The sequence below is a fragment of the Panthera uncia genome (assembly GCF_023721935.1).
Source record: "Panthera uncia isolate 11264 chromosome E2 unlocalized genomic scaffold, Puncia_PCG_1.0 HiC_scaffold_19, whole genome shotgun sequence".
Classification (NCBI taxonomy): domain Eukaryota; kingdom Metazoa; phylum Chordata; class Mammalia; order Carnivora; family Felidae; genus Panthera; species Panthera uncia.
In genome coordinates, this window is record NW_026057588.1 from 11,022,657 (window position 1) to 11,042,136 (window position 19,480).

General features: G+C 48.8%; 1 protein-coding gene across 1 annotated transcript; it reads left to right on the forward strand.

Annotated features, from left to right (window-relative positions):
* ZNF180 (zinc finger protein 180) lies at positions 1-18,271 on the forward strand. Its single transcript, XM_049620845.1, has 5 exons — positions 1-325; positions 3,060-3,149; positions 10,592-10,666; positions 14,968-15,094; positions 16,442-18,271. The coding sequence occupies exons 2-5, from the start codon at positions 3,099-3,101 to the stop codon at positions 18,175-18,177; spliced, it is 1,989 nt and encodes a 662-aa protein (XP_049476802.1). The 5' UTR covers positions 1-325; positions 3,060-3,098; the 3' UTR covers positions 18,178-18,271.
* The last annotated feature ends 1,209 nt before the right edge of the window (positions 18,272-19,480 follow it).

Consider the following 19,480-nt stretch of genomic DNA (forward strand, 5'->3'; position numbering starts at 1 on the left):
CTAAGCACCGCCCGTGCCGCTGGGGCTTCTGGGAATTGTAGTCCCGGCTCGCCGAGCCCAAACGCACTTCCGGGTTTGGCCAGAAACGCAGCCATTGTCCCGCGCGCGGATGCCTGCCGTCGCCACGCACCTCGGCTCGGAGGTCAGCCGAGTGGCCCTGCGGATGCCGAGTGGGGGAGGGGGCCGAACTGACTGAACCCGAGTCTGTCGTGTTGCAGAATCGGCGCAGGGGGCTGCTTAACCCGACTCCGTCCCGCTGCAGAGCCGTGCCGGGCCCTGAAGCTGGGACAGGCCGGTCCTGGGCCGCGAGCCCGTGGACGCCCAGGTCGGTGAGGGGCGGGGCAGCGCTGGAGGTCCCGTGCGCGCATGCGCAGGGTGTAGGCGGGAAGGTGGGTTTGGGGGTGTAGGTGGGCGACCTAGGACCTGAGCGTGCGGCGCTTCTGCGGGGTCCCGAAGTAGGTGGGGATCCTGGTGCAGCTGCAGATTCGGGAGTGCGCGAGTGCTTGATAGGGTGGTGCTCTTGTCCCAAGGCTGAGAACACCCAGGTTGGTGAAGACAGGCCATATGCGGGGATGTGGGGCGATCCTGAGAACCCCGCTTCCCCTCCTCCAGTGCTAGGCTGGTTTAGTGCAGGATCTGAGGACTGAAGACTGCGTTGAGAGAGTACTCGATTGCAGATTTGGAGGAGAGGGGCTCTGCCCCTATTCCTGTATTTTCAGCAGGCGTTTGAATAGGAAGCAGGACGTGGGAGGTGAGGTTCTGGGCAGTTGGCTTGGGGACCTGGGGCGCCCCCGGTAGTGGAGAGACCAGGTTTGAGTTGCAGATTCTTGCCCCAGAAGAACCAGTGCTACCTGAGCGAACTCTCTGAGAATCCCTGTTGGACTACAGATTCCTAGGTTGCAAGAGGAGCCAGGGCCTGGAGGCAGTTTCTAGGCAGGGCGCTCCCTGCCCAGGCTGGGCGTGTTGATTGGGAAGCAGGAATTTGGACTGGTGATCCTGGGACCCCCGCAGGGTAGTGCAGGGCCTTAGGACGTTCAAGTTGGGTGCAGACTTTGGGTGGGAGGTACAGAAGTGGAGTCTGGGAGGGTCAGAGCTGCAACAGCTGCGGTGAAATTGACAGCTATTGGGGAAGGACCCCGGATGCTGCCGGCACGTTTGGGAAGTAGACAGCCCCAGGGCCTTTGCTTGGGGGCAACTCCACTTGCGGGCACGAGAATGCCCAGATTGGTAGAGGGACAGAGTCTGGGCTGTAGATTTGGACCTGGAAGGGGCTGTAGTCTGTGGCATCTAGGGATCCACATTTGGGCTGGAGGAAGCCAAGAGGCTTGCTTCCCGTGGGAGCTGCTCTGTCATGAGCTGGAGAACCCTCCAGACTGGTGAGCGCCCAGGTCCTGGGGCGGACTCTGGAATTCTTTGCTCAAGCGACGGTTTGGGTGTTCTGATGTTTTGGTGGCAAGCAGGCCGTGGCGCAGGTGCCCCTAAGATCCTCACAGAGGCTTGTGGGTGCTTGAGGTAGCCCGGGTATTGAGGTGCAGAGTGCGAGATGCGTCTTCTCCTTTCAGGAGCAGGGATTGCACAAACCCACAGGCTGGGGGAGGGCCCAGGTCCGGGATGTGGATTCCGTGTGTATCCGCGGGGATGCCAGCAGGAGGAGGGAACCTAGGTGCGCGGCCCCGCCCAGTCGCTGCTGGAGCCGCAGCCTCTGGTCTTGGGCAGAACGGGGAGGCATGGGCAGCCCTAGGACCCTGGTATTGCCTGAGGATGCCCAGGCGGGTGGAGGGAGCAGCTGCAGATTCCCGGCTGCAGAGGATTAGGGCTGCGCCATGGCCCCCTGCGCATACACGTGGGTATTTGGACGGGAAACGGGAGCCTGGAGGTGGGTATTAGAGGGTGCTGGGGTCTTTGTGCAGATGGCGCCCCAGTCACCCGTGGTGGTGCCCAGGTTGGCGGGAGGACAGGATCTCCCTAGGCTGCAGGTGACCGGGAAGATACTCGGACAGGAATCTGGGCAGGTGTGGCTCAAGCAGGGGCCTGTGGATGTTAGTGGAGGAGACGGTGTGTGGGCAAGTTCAGGATATGGCTGCATGGTGAACCCGCATTACACTGAGTGAGAATCCTGGGGGTCAAGGGTGTGGGTAAGAGGGAGAGATGGGGGGTAGGGTTGGCGAGATGGCGTGTGGGGGTGGGATTTGCCAGGGGGCTGTTCTAGTCTCACACCCAGAAACAATCGAGTTGGCAGAAAGACGGCTGAAGTCCACCTTCTGGGCCTCGGAGGGGTTGGCACGAGCTGGTGTTTGTCAGGAAGCTCCCAGGCCTGGCTCTGTTGCTGATTCAGGCCGAGGGTACCCACGTTGATGGAGGGACCAAGTCTGAGCTACCCGTTCGGGGCTCAGGAGGGTTTGGGGCTGGGAATCGGGCAGGCGCTATTCTGGTAGCAGCCAGTGGACCCAGAACGGTGGAGGCACCGAGTCCTAGGTGCAGCCCAGCTCTGCGCCTGTGCTTGGCTATTTGAGCAGAAAGTGGGAGGCAGGGCACGACAGGTTGCTGGAGGGTCAGGCCTAGTTAAGGAAGGGGAGGATTCTGGGAGGGGTGGGACATGTAGTTGGGAGTGTGGTTCCAGGTCATCAATCCCAGAAGCTCTACTCCTTGCTCCAGGAAGAGATGCTGCTGGTTTAGGGCTGCAGATTCACGTCTCGGGGGAGGGAGTGCTCACCAGCCGGTCCTCGAAGTGCTGGGCATCTGTGAGGCTCCCAGAAACCCAGTGGGGCAGGGAGGGACCGATTTGTAACTGCAGATGTTGGTGGTGGGCAGGAGGCCGTGTTGGGGCCTGACTTACAGGCAGGAGGTCCGGAGGCCTGTGATAGCGGAGGAATCAGGTTGGAGCTGCAGAGTCTTGGCCTGGGAGAGGGGTGCGCAGCTTTTCAGGCAGAAACCTCTAGAGGCGCGCTTGTCGTGGGGAAGGCGTCCTGGCAGCGGAGGCTAATCCTGGGGGGGCGGGGCGGGGGGAGGGAGGGGACCTACGCAAGGATGCTCTGCTCAGGGCTCTTGCACCATTGCAGCTCAGGCCCTCAGGCCCCTGCCTGTGCCTGAAGAAGAGCATGGAAGAGCGGGATGAGAAGCCCCCAGGGCCCCTGAAGACCGGTGCGCAGGTGAGTGGGACTTCCCCTTCCTCCAGGAGACCCACAGCTTGCTCGCACCCAGGCCCCACAGCCCGACCCTCTAGGCTCCGGAGGCTGTCCTCGTTCCCTTTGCGGTGTCCTGGGAGCTCTTGATCTCCCCTGACCTTATCCTCTATACGTTCTTGGAGGCTCCCTGCATTTCCTCCCTATTTAAAAAAAAATTTTTTTTTTTTTTTTTAATTTTAATTCATTTTTGAGAGAGAGAGAGAGACGGAGATGGAGCGCGAACGAGGGGGAGGAGGGGCAGAGAGAGAGGGAGACCCAGGATCCGAAGCGGGCTCCAGGCTCCGAGCTGCCAGCACAGAGCCCGACGCCGGGCTCGAACCCACCAACCGTGAGATCACAGCCTGAGCTGAAATCGGACGCTTAAGCAACTGAGCTACCTGGGCGCCCCCACCTCCTCGCTGTTTGAACCCAGAGAACTCTTTCTGGGAGGAATTTGGCATCCTGATATCAAAGGCCTTTAGAGTACTGATTCGTTCCCCCTTGGCCAGCAGCGCACCGTTTGCTTGGGAATGAAAAATTGGGAAGAATGTGTGAGAAGTGGCCATGCAAGGGGAGCATTAAAGTTACGGTAAAGCCGTGAAACGGAATATACTGTGGCCATTGATGGGACGATACACGCGTCCCAACATACAAAGATATGTGGGATCTGTGTTCAGTAAATGGCATTTAGAAATGATTGTCTTTTTTAAAAAAGATACAGTGTGTATTATAGGAAATGTGTTAGAAGGTTATTAACACGTCAGTTAACAGAGAGTGTCAGTTACACTCCGAGGGACCTTATGTATTCATTTACTTACCTATATTTTTCTACTTTTGTGCAGTGAATTTTAAAGTTAGGAAATCAACGATCGAAAACATTTTCCTACAGTAAACGTTCTTTGAAAACGTTTAATTTCTTGAAAAGTGTTAGAATTTCGCTTCCCCCTTCCTAAAAGGTTCATTCCTGAAGCCAAGAGATGGGGCCGAGCTGGGTAGACGTCTGTGGTGGAGGGAGGGAGGGCTCCCTCCTGTGAGGTGTCACAGCCTGATTGGGGTGAGGAGGGTGTCCACGTGTGGGGACATCGTGACCAAACAGGGTGAAAAAGGTGGCATGGAGAATCAGAGCCCAAGTGGGGTGAGGTACGTGTCCATCTGGGGGAGGAAGATATTTGTAGTGACGGGCCCAGGGCAGGTGAGAAGGGCCTCCGTAGAGGGGTTGCCTCAGTGTGGACAACCCGAGTGCAGTGAGGGCATCCATGCCAAGGGTGGTCCAGCATGGTTGGGGTGTCAGCCAAGGCAGGGTGAGAAGTGCACCCGTGTTGGGGTTGGGGACACATCCCAGTGTGGTGTGTCACAGCCTGAGAAGATTGAGGTTCTCCGTGCACGGCGGGGAGGGGGGAGCCCAGGGTGGGGTATCAGAGCGAAGGCAGGAAGTCAAGGGCATCTACATGGAGTCCAAGTCCAAGTGGGATGAGGCCACCTGCAGAGTCTGAGCCCAAGGAGGGTCGAGAGAGCCCCCGTGTCAGAGTCCAGGAGGGCCAAGGAGTGTCCGTGCGGGAGAAGGAGTGGCTGTGGAAATGGGAGATTAGTCACCCACGGGGGCGCTGATCAGATGAGTAAGCCTAATAAGGCTCATGGGAGCCAGTGTTCTCACAATCAGATGTGGTAAGAGAGAGAGCACTGGAGTAAACCTTAGTGATCGGTGGGAGTTGTAGGTAGCGACGTGACTCGGGGTTTTCAGTATATGTAGGTGTAGAAGTACATGGAGACGTATGGATGTCTCAATGGTGTGTGTGTGTGTGTGTGTGTGTGTGTGTGTGTGTGTGTGTGGAGAGAGACATACACATGTGTTTTCCTATTTCTGTCCACTGTGAGGGCCTGGGAGCAGTGACAGTCTGATACCAGTTTGCACATCTGGTGCCCAGATTTCCACCCCATGCCCCAGAACTTACGGGTTTACTGTTCACAGATATTTAATGTTCCATGTTTTGCTGTTACGAATAGCACTGCTGTAAATGTCTTTGGATCTGGTTCCCTGTACAGTTGACCTCGAACGATGCAGGGGTTAGGGACACCAACCCCCTGCAGAGTCGAGAATCCATAGTTAAGTTTGACTTCCCCAAACTTAACTGCTGGGGCGCGGGGTGGGGGGTGGGGGGCTCAGTCAGTTAAGCGTCTGACCCTTGATCTTGGCTCAGGTCATGATCTCACGGTTCGAGAGATCGAGTCCCGTGTTGGGTTCCACACTGACAGTGCGGAGCCTGCTTGGGTTTCTCTCTCTCTCTCTCAAAATAAAGAAATAAAACTTACAAAAAACAAAACAAACTTAACTGCTAATAGCCTGCTGTTGATCAGAAGCCTGACAACATCAACAGTCAGTGCATATTTTGTATATGTATTATGTGCACTGTATTCTTTAAAAAACAATTTGTTTTTTACATTTATTTATTTTTGAGAGACAGAGAGAGACAGAGCACAAGTGGGGGAGGGGAAGAGAGAGAAAGAGACACAGAATCCGAAGCAGGCTCCAGGCTCTGAGCTGTCAGCACAGAGCCCCACGTGGGGCTCGAACCCACAAACTGTGAGATCATGACCTAAGCCGAAGTCGGACGCTCAACCGACTGAGCCACCCAGGCGCCCCCTGCACTGTATTCTTTTTTTTTTTTTCATGTTTATTCATTTTTTTTTCAATTTTTATTTCATTTATTAATTCCAGTATAGCTAACGTAGAGTGTTATATTAGTTTCAGGTGTACAATATAGTGATTCAATAATTTTATACATTACTCAGTGCTCATCTGAATAAATATACTCTTTAATTCCCATCACCTATTTTACCCATCCCCCCATACACATCCCGTCTGGTAACTGTCTGTTCTCTACAGTTAAGAGTCTGTTTTTTTCTTTCTCTCTTTTTATCTTTGTGCATTTTGTTTCTTTTTTTTTTTAATTTCATTTTTTAAATTTTTTTTAATTTCATTTTTAAATTTACATCCAAGTTAGTTAGCATCTAGTGCAACAATGATTGCGGGAGTAGGTTCCTTAGTGCCCCTTCGCCATTTAGCCCATCCCCCCTCCCACACCCCTTCCAGTAACCCTCTGTTCTCCATATTTAAGAGTCTCTTATGTTTTGTCCCCCTCCCTGTTTTAAATTCTTTTTGCTTCCCTTCCCTTATGTTCATCTGTTTTGTCTCTTAAAGTCCTCATATGAGTGAAGTCATGATATTTGTCTTTCTCTGACTGATTTCACTTAGCAGGATACCCTCGAGTTCCATCCACGTAGTTGTAAACGGCAAGATTTCATTCTTTTTGATTGCCGGGTAACACTCCATTGTATATATATACCACATCTTTATCCATTCATCCATCAATGGACATTTGGGCTCTTTCCATAGTTTGGCTATTGTCGATAGTGCTGCTATAAACATGGGGGTGCATGTGTCCCTTCAAAACAGCACACCTGTATCCTGTGGATAAATGCCTAGTCGTGCAATTGCTGGGTCGTAGGGTAGTTCTCTTTTTAGTTTTTTGAGGAACCTCCATACTGTTTTCCAGAGTGGCTGCACCAGCTTGCATTCCCAACGTTTATTCATTTTTGAGAGGCAGAGACAGAGCGTAAGCGGGGGAGGGGCGGAGAGAGAATGGGAGACCAAGAATCCAAAGCAGGCTCCGGGCTCTGGGCTGTCAGCACAGAGCCTGATGCGGGGCTCGAACTCGTGAATGGCGAGATCATGACATGAGCCAAAGTCGGACGCTCGACCGACTGAGCTACCCAGGCGCCCCTGTGCACTATATTCTTACAATAAAATAGAATAGATTAAAGAAAATGTTGTTAAGAAAATCATAAGGGAGAAAAAACGCATTTACGGTACTGTGCTGTATTTATTAAAAAGATCAACATGTTTATGGACCTGGGCAGTTCAAACTGGTGTTGCTTAAGGGTCAGGTGTACCCATGGGCAAGAGTTTTAGAGGGAGTTATGCATTTAAATTTATATACGTACATTCACACGTTATCAAAACTACAGGTAAAGCGTGCTTTGATTGTGACCACTGGTGTTCTACTCGGAACTAGCGACTTTGGGTGTTTTTCTGAGAATCTTAATGGCCCTTTCGCTCTTTTCTTCTATAACATACAACGGAAGTAGCAAGCTGCTCATTATAATTTTCACTTTCATCACATATTTATTGATTGCCCAACCAGCGGAAGGCCCCGCGTGAGGTGCTAGGGACAAAGATGACCTAGTTCTCGCAGACGGAAATACGCTTCTTGTATATTCCAAGGCTGCCTAGGAGAAGCAAAACCATCTTCCTTCTCGTGTTAGCCATCCATGACGTCATACCCCAAAACTTCGCAGCTTAGAACAACAACCAGCGTTTATTACCGCACATAGTCTCTGGGGTCAGCGATCCGGGGGCAGCTGGTCTGGATGTTTCTGGTGCTCAGGGTCTCCGACAGGGTTGCAGTAAATTGTGGGCCCAGGCTGATGTGAAGGCTTGACTGGGTAGGAGGACCCCCTTGCCAGCTCGCTCGCTCCCGTGGCCGTCGACGAGAGGCCTCAGTTCCCCGCTACACAGACCTCTCTCCAGGGCCGCACACAACACAGCAGCTGGTTTCTCATGGAGCAAAGGATCTAAGAAAGGGAGGGCAGAGGGAGAGCACTTAATTGCACACAACCAAGGTGGAAGCCACGGTGTATCTTATGTCATCTCAGAAGGGACACACCGTCACTTCTGTGACTCCTCGGTCATGCAGACCCACCCTGGTACCGTGTGCAAGGGCTGCACAGGGTGTGAATTCCTGGAGGTCAGGGTCATCGAGGGCCATGTTGGACGCTGGCTAGCACACTTCTCAACTCTGAATGTCCTTTAGTAAATTAAAAAAAAAAAATTTTTTTTTAATGTTTACTTATTTTTGAGAGAGACAGACAGACAGAGCGTGAGCAGGGGTGGAACAGAGAGAGAGAGGGAGACAGAATCCGAAGCAGGCTCCAGGCTCTGAGCTGTCAGCACAGAGCCCGACGCGGGGCTGGAACTCAGGGACCATGAGATCATGACCTGAGCCGAGGCCTCCCCCAGGCTCCCTTCCTTTAGTACATTTTAATCATGATCAGAAGATGCACAAGAGCTGTTGGGCCTGACGGATGTCCATGAGAGCCTTGGCAGAGAGAGCAATCAAGGGAGCCCAAGTCTCGGTACGTGAGTCCCGCCGGCCACCCTGTCGGCCATCACCTGGGAGATTTCAACGACTTACGCGTTGGAAGCGGCCGGGCCAGGGAAGATCCTGCCTGCCTTCAGCGGCTGAGACCAAAACCCTGCCAAGAGGGTGGCAGAGCCTTACCTATCCCGTCATCCTCAACATTCAGAGTGGATCTTAAGTGTTATCATCCAAAACAAAACAAAAAAAACCCATAAGTGCGAGACGCTGGATGTGTTAATCTGCTTGATCGTGGGCCCCTGGGTGGCTCAGTCGGTTGAGCAGCCGACTTCGGCTCAGGTCATGATCTCACGGTTCGTGGGTTCGAGCCTCCCCGTGCGTTGCCGCCCATTAGGAAGGCGGTTTCTCTCTGCAGCCACGTTTCCATGCTGCATGTGTCAAAATTTGTGACTCCCGTGGGCCGTTGTCATTTTGGCTTTGTGAGTGTGGCTTGTTTGTTTTTGTTCCTTGGCCCCTGGAGCTCTTCAGTAATGCCCACGCAGCCGTTGTAAGGCAGCCTAACCATCCTGGTGTTTGTCCTGGGTACTTGTGCAGGCGACTTAGCAGCCGAGCGTTCTCATGGGGCCTTCTTTACATGGATGTGGCTCCAGCACTTAGAGGAGGGAAGGAGAGAGGGGGAGGAGGGGAGGCAGGGAGAGAGAGAGCACGGGCATATGGGTGCAGTGCTGCAGGAATGTTCTAGCAACTTAAACTCCCACCGATGGTATATGACACTCTTGACTAGTAGGCCACCGGGGTGGGAGTCCTTACAACAGGCAGAAGAAATGCCCTGTGTGGTCAGGATTTTGGTTCCATACAGCGGTCTGAGCAAACAAGCAGATATAGAGGTATGGATAATGGGAGCCAGAGAAGGTACAAAAATGGAAAGCAGGAAGGCTAGAATCACATGTGTTCCTGCATTGTAATGAGGGGCATCAGTGTGAATTTATAGCCTCTAATATATAGAGATAGGTAGTTATAGAAATAGAGACTTGATCTTCTCTGATTTAAAGAGGTGAGCATCTGGGGCGCCTGGGTGGCTCAGTCGGTTGAGCGGCCGACTTCGGCTCAGGTCACGATCTCGCGGTCCGTGAGTTCGAGCCCCGCGTCGGGCTCTGTGCTGACAGCTCAGAGCCTGGAGCCTGTTTCGGATTCTGTGTCTCCCTCTCTCTGACCCTCCCCCGTTCATACTCTGTCCTCTCTCTGTCTCAAAAATAAATAAACGTTAAAAAAAAAATGTTTAAATAAAAAAAAGAAAAAAGAGGTGAGCATCTTTTTGTATATTTACTGGCCATTTTATTTCTTCATAGTTGAGTTGCACGTGCATTTTCCTTTGTCCCTTGTAGTGTTGAAGGTCCCTTTTTCTTACTGATCTAGAATAGGGCTTAAAAAAAAAAAGTCAAAAAAATTTTTTAATGTTTATTTATTTTGGGGAGAGAGAGAGAGAGAGAGAGAGAGAGACAACCAGAGCATGAGCAGGGGCGGGGCCGAGAGGGAGGGAGACACAGAATCCGAAGCAGGCTCCAGGCTCTGAGCTGTCAGCACAGAGCCCGACGTGGGGCTTGAACTCACAGACTGTGAGATCATGACCTGAGCCAAAGTCAGATGCTTAACTGACTGAGCCACCCATGTGCCCCCCGCCCCCAAAATACTTTTTTTAAAGTAGGTTTCACGCCCAGCGTAGAGCCCACCGTGGGGCTTGAACTCACAACCCTGACAGGATCAAGAGTCAGATGCTTAACCGACTGAGCCACCCAGGCACCCCTCGAACAAATCTTAATAGTATAGATTCTTACTGATGGTGCCTTTGTTGGTGGCACTTGTTGCCAAACATTTTCTGAAGTTAATTTTGGAATCTTTATGATTCTTTGGTCGCACTGTAGTCTGTTTTATTTGCTTACAACTCCGCGATCCAGGAGTTCCGACCACCTGGTTGAACAGTTCTTTTCTCGCACACGGTGCCTGGAATCACTCAGCTCCGTTGCGCTGGTAGCTGGGCTGGCCTGGAAGACCGACAGAGATCTCACGCCCGTGTCTGGTGTCTCATTGCCCCTCCAGCTGTCCCCTGTCTCTCTCTCTCTCGAGCTTCCCAACGGGAGGGAGCAGACGTTTTGTAGGTGGGATGTGTGAACACAGGCGGTTTGTCGAATTCTAGCCTCCTCGCCGTGGCGGTCTCGAGCCATGACTTAGTTTCCTGGTTATTTTCCTTTTTCTCGTCTGTTTCCTGCTCAGGACTCTCTCCTTCCTCCAGAGAGTATCATCAAGGTTGAGAAAGAAGATGCCGGGTCACTGGCCCTTCCATCCCCGGTGAGTTGGCCCTCTTTACCCTGGGAAATGTAGAAATGTGCATGTCCGCTGGGGGGCAGGGGCCAGGCTGAAGTGACCTGGGATGTGAGCAGAAAGGGAGGAGACAGATATGCAAGTGGGCATCGTTTACGAAAACTTGGTTAGTTATCATGTAAAAGATTGCAGAGAGTGATAGCTACAAGTTTGAGGCGGAGGGGCTCTTTTTTTATTATTTTTATTTAGAAAAGATTTTTTAAATGTTTATTTTTGAGAGAGAGAGAGACAGAGCGGGGGAAGGGCAGAGAGAGAGGGAGACACAGAATCCGAAGCAGGTTCCAGGCTCCGAGCTGTCAGCACAGAGCCCGATGCGGGGCTCAGACTCACAAACCGCGAGATCGTGACCTGAGCCAAAGTCGGACGCTTAATCGACTGAGCCCCCCAGGGGCCCCTCTCCCTTCATTGCTGGATCTACCAGAAACAGTCCAGTTTGATGTCACCTTTTTTTCTTTAAAGGATTAAAAAGATTTGACTCTGCTTACGTGGTTTCAGGGAAGGATTAAGTGGAGAAAAATAAGTTAATCAAGAGAGGGAGGAGATACAAACTAAAAAGCAGAGTCCCTGATTAGCACCAGAGAAATTCATTCAGGGCGTGTGTGAACTTGTCGGCTCTACAGAGGAGGAAGGACCCGTTCAGGAAGAATGGGGCTGAGGGAATTCTTCGAAGGCTTGGGTTTTTCTCTGTGAGCAATCTGGTCGTTATCGGTGGGGCCTGAGGGCGGCACTTGGAATGGAGAGGTAGGTGCCTGACGTGAGTGGAGAAGGCTGAAAACAGTAGTGTTGTATTATGAGAGACAGGCAGCTCCAGGAGGTATAACAGGGTTGCTGGCCAGTCTGAAGGCATCATTATGAGGTAGAGACCATTAATACTGTCCCATCCAGCTGCTTTTGTGAGTTCTCTTTCCCAGTGGCATTCCGGAACCTTCTTTCCATTGGTCATACGTTGACATTCAGATTCATTTTTGCAGCCAGGGTACATTCAGCGAAAGTCCCATAAGGCAAGATACTATTTGAAGGGGGATTTTTGAACATATCCAGTAGAAAGATTAAAAGGAATGCCCCCTGGACTCTACACTGAATAATTACGATGGAAAAGATAACAGGGGCACCGAATGGAAAGGAAAAGAATATAGACCAGCAGACAGTAATAGGGGATACTCGAATCGAGGAAGGGCCCCAGACTGTCAAAGCACGAGAAGAGAGAGGGAGAGATTATGCGGAGTGTTGTAATCAGAGGTGGGCAGTTCCATGGGTGCGACTTGAGAGGGGGATTCCTCTCAAGTGTCTCAAGGGATCTGGGGATCTCAAGGTCTGGGGGCTCACGCTGAGAGTGGGGTGCCGAAGAGCCGTTCTCAGGGCCGGGAGTTGGGCCAGCGCGAGGCATCGATGCCTGAGGGCACGTGTTAGGCAGAGTTGAGGCTGCATCCCAGCCTCCGACTTCAAGCGTACGTGTTCGTTTCTCTATCCTTCTAGCTCTTCGTCTGTAAAAATGGTGCCGCTGCTGCTATTTTCTCACAGGGGCCTTGTGAGAATAGTTCGCAGCCTGATGCCGCCCGGGAAGTGCGTCGTTGACGTCACTCAGTTTCATATGATTGTCAGGGACCTCTACAACCAGATGCTAGAGACAGGGCAGGCTGAGACCATACAAGTTCTCGAAGTAGAGGGTAAATCCCAGGTATTGTAAGTCTTCGGTGGGTGGGGCTTGGTGTTCAAGGGGTTGGTAGGACAAAGGTCCAAGAAGTAAGGTAAATGGCGCGAGTTTCAGTGTAGCTGAGAGGACACGCACCCTCCCCCTTTGATGCTGAGCGAACCGGAGCCTGTGAGGTTTGCAGAGGAGGGGTCTTTGCGGGGGAGGGGGTAAGTGTAGGTTTCCATTAACACAGGGATGTAGAGGGAATGTTTGGTAACGATGTTGAAGCTGTAGGATTTCGTTACTACAGAAGTAGAGTTCCCAGGGGCACGGTTGAAGGGCTCGGGAAGGAATTTTGAGGAGTGGGAGGTTTGGGGCAGGTGAGAGGAAGGACAGAATAAGTGGGGATAAAGCCAGTATCCACACATCGAAAAGCTTTTCAAATGGGTGTGTGATAAGGGATACCCACTTGACTTAGTTGGTTGAGCGTTTTACTCCGGCTCAGGTCACGATCTCACGGTTCGTGAGTTCGAGTCCCGCGTCGGGCTCTATGCTGACAGCTCAGAGCCTGGGGCCTGCTTCGGATTCTGGGTCTCCCTCACTCTCAGCCCCTGCCCCACTCGTGCTCTGTGTCTCTCTCTCTCAGAAATAAATGAACGTTAAGAAAAAAAAATTCAAATGGGTGTGCAATAGGCCTGATGAGATCCAGGTGTGAGAGAGAACCTAAACCAGAATTTGGCCCCAAAGTCAGATTATTTTGATCGATGGTGAAGTCTGTTGAGACTACAGATTCACTCATTGAAATCATTTGCCGAGTATGTGTTTCTTGTCTACGGTACACCAATATGCTGAGCCGCTTTGCAAACTATCAATACCCTGCCCCTGCCCTCACGGATTGCAGCCTAGTGACGTAGATGGCCGTTGCACAAATGAGCAGACTCAACGGTGTGGGGAGTCTTAGGAGAGAAACCCGTGGGACCTTCGGAACATATAGCCGGGGCTGGAGTGGGGGTAGCGGTGCTAATCTAATCCGGCATTATTTATTTGACATGTGAACAAGCTTGATATTAAAGGGACCTACACTGAAGAGTGAAGGGGAGTGTTTATAAAAAGGAAGTGTGGATTGGAGCTTGGAAACCGGTACCTAGAGAGCCACGTTCAACACGGGTGGCGGTGTGCGAATGATATTTCTGAACGCCGTTTTGGGTTAATTATGAACCCCTCTGAGATTTTGGTGAAACTTACAGGTCCTGACTTAGAAAAATGCGGGTGCGGCAGCATTTTGCGTGGAGTTTCACGGGCTTCCGGGGACCGTGTGTCCTATTCACGAACACAGCTTAAGGATACCACGTCTATCTAGAAAGTCCTTTAGCGGCAAGTGGCGTTCCACTTCCCTGGGTTTTGCTGCCTTTGGCTAAATACAGATCACCCTCAGCACTTTATTGGATCAAAATTCCTTCCCAGTAGGCTTGGAAACGGGTCCTTTCTTGCTTAGAGGAGGCAGTCCAAGCCCCCCTCTCCATGGCAGTAACCACAGCACGTCTGTCTCTTAAAGGCTCTACGTTGCAGCTCTGAGTGTGGACAAAATAGAACTGTCGTCGGAGGACTGAGAGCTCAGGGTAACAGTCACATTGGCTGTCACTTAATTTTTTTAGAGTTCTCAAACCTGATAACCTTAATAATTTTCCAGCCGTTTTCTTTTTTGTTCGGGAAACTGCCAATAGCTTTTCATATATCGTCACAGTTAATTTACTGAACAACCCTATGAGTTGGGAATGATTAAGCCTAATAAATAGAAGTGGGATGGGGCACGTGGGTGGGTCAGTCAGTCAAGGGTCCGACTCTTGATTTTGGCTCAGGTCATGATCCCAAGGTCATGGGATCCAGCCCTGCTTCAGGCTCCGTTCTGACAGTACACAGCTTGAGGTTCTCTCTGTCCTTCTCCCTCTGCCCATCCCCCCCCCCCCAAAATAAATAAATAAACTTTAAAAAAATGGGATAAACTCAGCTTAGAAGGCAGATGGTCAGATTAGATATATATTTTTAAAATGCAGACCTGTGCTCTTGATAGATGAGAAAACCCATTTCTTCCAAATCTGGCCCACCGCCTGCTTTTGTAAGTAAAACTTTATTATAATACGGTCACGCCCATTTGTTTATATATTTTTTGTGCCTGCTTTCTTGCTGGAGGAGGGCTGAGTGGTTGTGATAAAGACTATGGCTTACAAAGCCTAAAATGTTTACTCTCTCACCTTTGACAGAAAAAGTATGCTGACTCTGTTTTGTTCCATTTGGGGAATTTGGAGAGACTTCGTTACTGGCAATTCTATATTCACCAGTGCAAAAATCAGAATGAGCATTTTGTTCAAGGTGAACAAGAGAGAGAACAATTTATATCTGTTTTTATCTGTTGTTCCTCTTTGGGGTTGTATCAACAGATCCAGCATCCAAAACCCAAAGGGGTTTCCCTAAAAGGCACCTGTACACCTTGACTAGAATCCTTTGGACACTGACAGCCTCAGGACAGTTTCCAGGCCATCAAGTTTTCCTTCTTCCCTTTGTCAGTCTTTTCCTCCTTTATGAACATTGGAAGGAAGTGATGCCCAGCTGAGCAGGAATGTGTGTCCTGTTTTAGGAAGGAGAGAACTTCAAAATTGTGACTGTGGACTTCACTCAGAAGGAAGAAGGCACTTTGAACCCTGTTCAGAGGACCCTGGACAGAGATGTGATCCTAGAGAACCACAGGGACCTGGTCTCTTGGGGTAAGAACACAGTCCCCTTTAACGAAGTTTGTGTATTGAAATGATTTCCATTGATTGAGAACTATGGAGTTCGGAGGCCAGAATGATTTTGACCACACATAGACTGTGTTTGTGCTTTTTATTCCCCAGTGAAGATTCAATTTTAATGCATAGGGTAGCAAAAGTACAGCTTCTCAGGTTTGAGCTTGTTCAGTCTTCATGGTTCCTAAAGGCCAAAGACCGGGACCAAATTCTGCAGTGATTTTCTTTTGTCCCCAGCCCCAAACACCCCAAATCCTGTTTAGTTCCCCATCTGCTTTTCAAACCAGATGCGGTCTCCTCATGGGAGCCAGGAGATGAATACAAACATTTCCTAACATACATATCCAGGTGAGAAACCGACACTTAGGAGTCAGTACATATATTGAAGATTTGTTTCAAAAATCCCCATCAGGCATGCCACATGTGTCTCCATTTCCCACTCCTATTAGACTGTATACGTTGCCACTTTTTCCAGAGGTACTCTCTGTTGCTTCACCTAGTAACCACACGGGCTTCTGCTTCCGGGCTGATCTCCATTCTCTCTCACTTGGAACCCCAGGAATCCATCAGGCCGTAATAATTGCTTCTAAAGCATTTGGGGAACCTGGGATAACAGTGCTCTCACTCTTTTTCCTGATTCACAAAGTAGTTTGCCCATGTCCTACTGACACAGACTATTCGAGCACGTTTCGTGCCTCTAGCAGCGTAGATACTATCCTGTACTTCAGTGAGCATGTGTCTAGCACTAAAGAGGGTAGAAAGGACTCTGTTTTTTTGCTAAGGTTTGCACAATTGTTTGTTATTTTGTAGGTTCTATATGGGTGATCTTACTTTGGAATATGGAGATATTTGGCATTTAAAATATTTTTTATTCAGCAACACTGGGATTAAATAGTTTTTGGTTTTTTTTTTTTTTTTTTTTTTTTTAATGTTTATTTATGTTTGAGACATAGCACAGGCAGAAGGGTGGAGAGAGGAGGCATAGAATCTGAAGCAGGCCCCAGACTCCAAACTGTCTGCACAGAGTCCGGTGCAGGGCTCAAACTCATGAACTGTGTGATTATGACCTGAGCCAAAGTCAGACGCTTAACCAACTGGGCCACCCAGGCGCCCCAGTGGTTTTATTGGGCTACTGGTAGTTCTCAATGGGCTGTGGTGGTTCTTTGCTTGCTGCTTCTTCCCACCCTTCTCTTGTCTTAATCCAGGCTATAGGTCCATAGCTGAAAACAAATCCACCTATATTTTGCATACTTTCTTGTCAGCTTTTTCCCAGTATTCCAACTCTAACATTGTTTGGCTAGGATGTTTTATTTTGCTCTCTTCTAGACTTGGCAACTGCACTTGGAAGAAGAGAATCAACATCAAAGCAGAACATTTTTGATGACGAACCATTCCACGGAGTGAAGCTAGAAAGGTTGACAAGAGATGATCCTTGGCTAGCTTCATGTGAAGAAGGTCGGGATTGTAAGGACCAGTTGGAGAAGCAACAGGAAAAACAAGAGAGACTTTTGAAGGAAATGGCCTTTACTCACAGGAAAGCTGTTACTTATGAGAGAGTCTGTAAAAATGCTGAACTTGAGGAGAAGAGTGGTCTGAATCCCAGTCTTCTTTCACCCCAGATGATATCCATAAGAAACCATTTTCATAAACATGCCTCACATGTAAAAAAATTGCATTATAATCCTATTGTTAACAGTCATCAGATGATTCATGACAGTGAGAAACTCTGTGACAGTAATGAATGTGGAAACCCCCACCAGAACATTCACCTTATTCAGTTTACAAGAACTCAAACAGAGGCTAAATCCTATGGATTTAGTGACAGTATTCAATCTTTTAGCAATGATGTACCCTTAAATATACATGAGAAAATACATGCCAAAGGAAGATCCTTTGACTTTGAGGAACGTGGGCAAGTTTTGAACCACAGTATATCCCATAATGAACAACAGAGAATCCCTGTTGAAGAGAGTCAATATAACTGTAGTAAAACCTCCCAGAGTTCATCCATTGCTCAAAACATGAGAAATTCTGAAGAGAAACCCTTTGAATGTAATCAGTGTGGGAAATCCTTCAGCTGGAGCTCTCATCTTGTTGCACATCAGAGAACTCACACAGGGGAGAAACCTTATGAATGTAACGAGTGTGGGAAATCCTTTAGCCGGAGCTCTCACCTTGTTTCCCACCAGAGAACTCATACTGGAGAGAAACCTTACAGATGTAATCAGTGTGGGAAGTCTTTCAGCCAGAGCTATGTTCTTGTCGTGCATCAGAGAACTCATACTGGAGAGAAGCCTTATGAATGCAATCAATGTGGAAAGTCCTTCAGGCAGAGCTACAAACTTATTGCACATCAAAGAACTCACACTGGAGAGAAGCCCTATGAATGCAGTCAGTGTGGGAAGTCGTTCATCCAGAGCTATAAACTTATTGCACATCAGAGAATTCATACGGGCGAGAAACCCTATGAATGCAATCAATGTGGAAAGTCCTTTAGTCAGAGTTACAAACTTGTTGCCCATCAGAGAACTCACACAGGGGAAAAACCCTTTGAATGTAATCAGTGTGGGAAATCCTTCAGCTGGAGCTCTCAGCTTGTTGCACATCAAAGAACTCACACTGGGGAGAAACCCTATGAATGTAATGAGTGTGGAAAGTCTTTCAACCGCAGCTCTCACCTTGTCATGCATCAGAGAACTCATACTGGAGAAAAACCCTACGAATGTAATCAGTGTGGGAAGTCTTTTAGTCAGAGTTACGTTCTTGTTGTACATCAGAGAACTCATACTGGAGAAAAGCCCTATGAATGCAATCAGTGTGGGAAGTCCTTCAGGCAGAGTTCATGCCTTACTCAACATCAAAGAACTCATACTGGGGAGAAACCCTACGAATGTAATCAGTGTGGAAAAACATTCAGCTTGAGTGCTCGACTCATTGTACATCAAAGAACTCATACTGGAGAAAAGCCCTTTACGTGTAATCAGTGTGGGAAAGCTTTCATTAATAGTTCTAAACTTATTAGGCATCAGGCAACTCATACTGAGGAGAAACCCTATGAATGAATGTAACGAGTTTGGAAATCTTTTAGCCAGAGTATATTTCTTTTTCCTTTCCTTTTCCTTTTTCTTGCATTTCTTCCTCCCTCCCTCTTTCTTTTCCTCTCTTTCTTTTTCCTCTTTCTCTTCAATTTCTTTCTTTCTTTCTTTCTTTCTTTCTTTCTTTCTTTCTTTCTTTCCTTCCTTCCTTCCTTCCTTCCTTCCTTCCTTCCTTCCTTCCTTCCTTCCTTCTTAGCTTGCAGTCAGCCTTCTGTCGTGTATCTGGAAATTCATTCTAGAGAAGAAAGAACAATGAGTCATATATTTTACTTAGCAATTCCATATTAAAAACTCAAACCTGGCATTTATGACACATTGTCACATAAGTAACAAATATTGGCACTTTTCCTTGCAGAAAGCACTCCAACTTGAATCTGAGAAAATTACCACTTGCTATGGAGTGATTGTGAGTGAAGTAGAGCTCTTTAGCAATAAAGAGTAAATGAGAATGCACACACTGGTGGGCTTGTTGTTGAGTAGATTGGAAAACTGCTATAGTATTAGAAGCTAGGCTGGAAAACGATATTTCAGTATCATTTTATGACACGATTTCCCCGGTAGCTACTTTGTAATCTATTTTATGCAGTGCTTTCTATTATATGTGAAGATTTCTTTAAAAAATAGGATATGGCTATGATATGAAGTGAAAAAAATGCAGGCCAAGAGAATCGAACATTAATTTCTAGAACCATTTTGATATTTGTGTATGGATCAGAATTGAAAGGGATTCTGGGTGTATCTGATTTTTAGGTTTATGCCTGGTTTTCTTCTTTTTTGGAATGTGTGCTATTTTACTATACTAAGTAATATGAGGAGTAAAAATCAAAAACAAAAAGTAAACCAAAGATTTCCATCTTTGACCATTTAGGAAAGACTAGGTGGCTAAATAGAGATCCCACAGGGTTCTGAGATTTCCATTTGGATTAGCTTGAGCAGGTCACTCCTTAGAACTTAGATTCCCAGAGATTTTCCTCATTGAAAATTAAATGTTTCCCTGGCAATGGGATACTGGAAACTTAGGCCAGAAGGGGTCCTGTATGAGGGATGGAGAATACACAGGCTGTGCAAAGGGCATTTTAAAAAATATTTCCAAAGCAGTATAAAGGAGCTCTATTTTAAGGGTCCTACCTCTCCCCTCTCCCCCCGCCATGCAGTCTTGTCTTCTTTCCTCTGGGATGTATTCCCTAATATGAAAATCTTATGAGTGGGAGGGCACTATCACGGCTAAGTGCTCATCACCTAAATTATGTTTGCAAGAGTGATTTTAGGC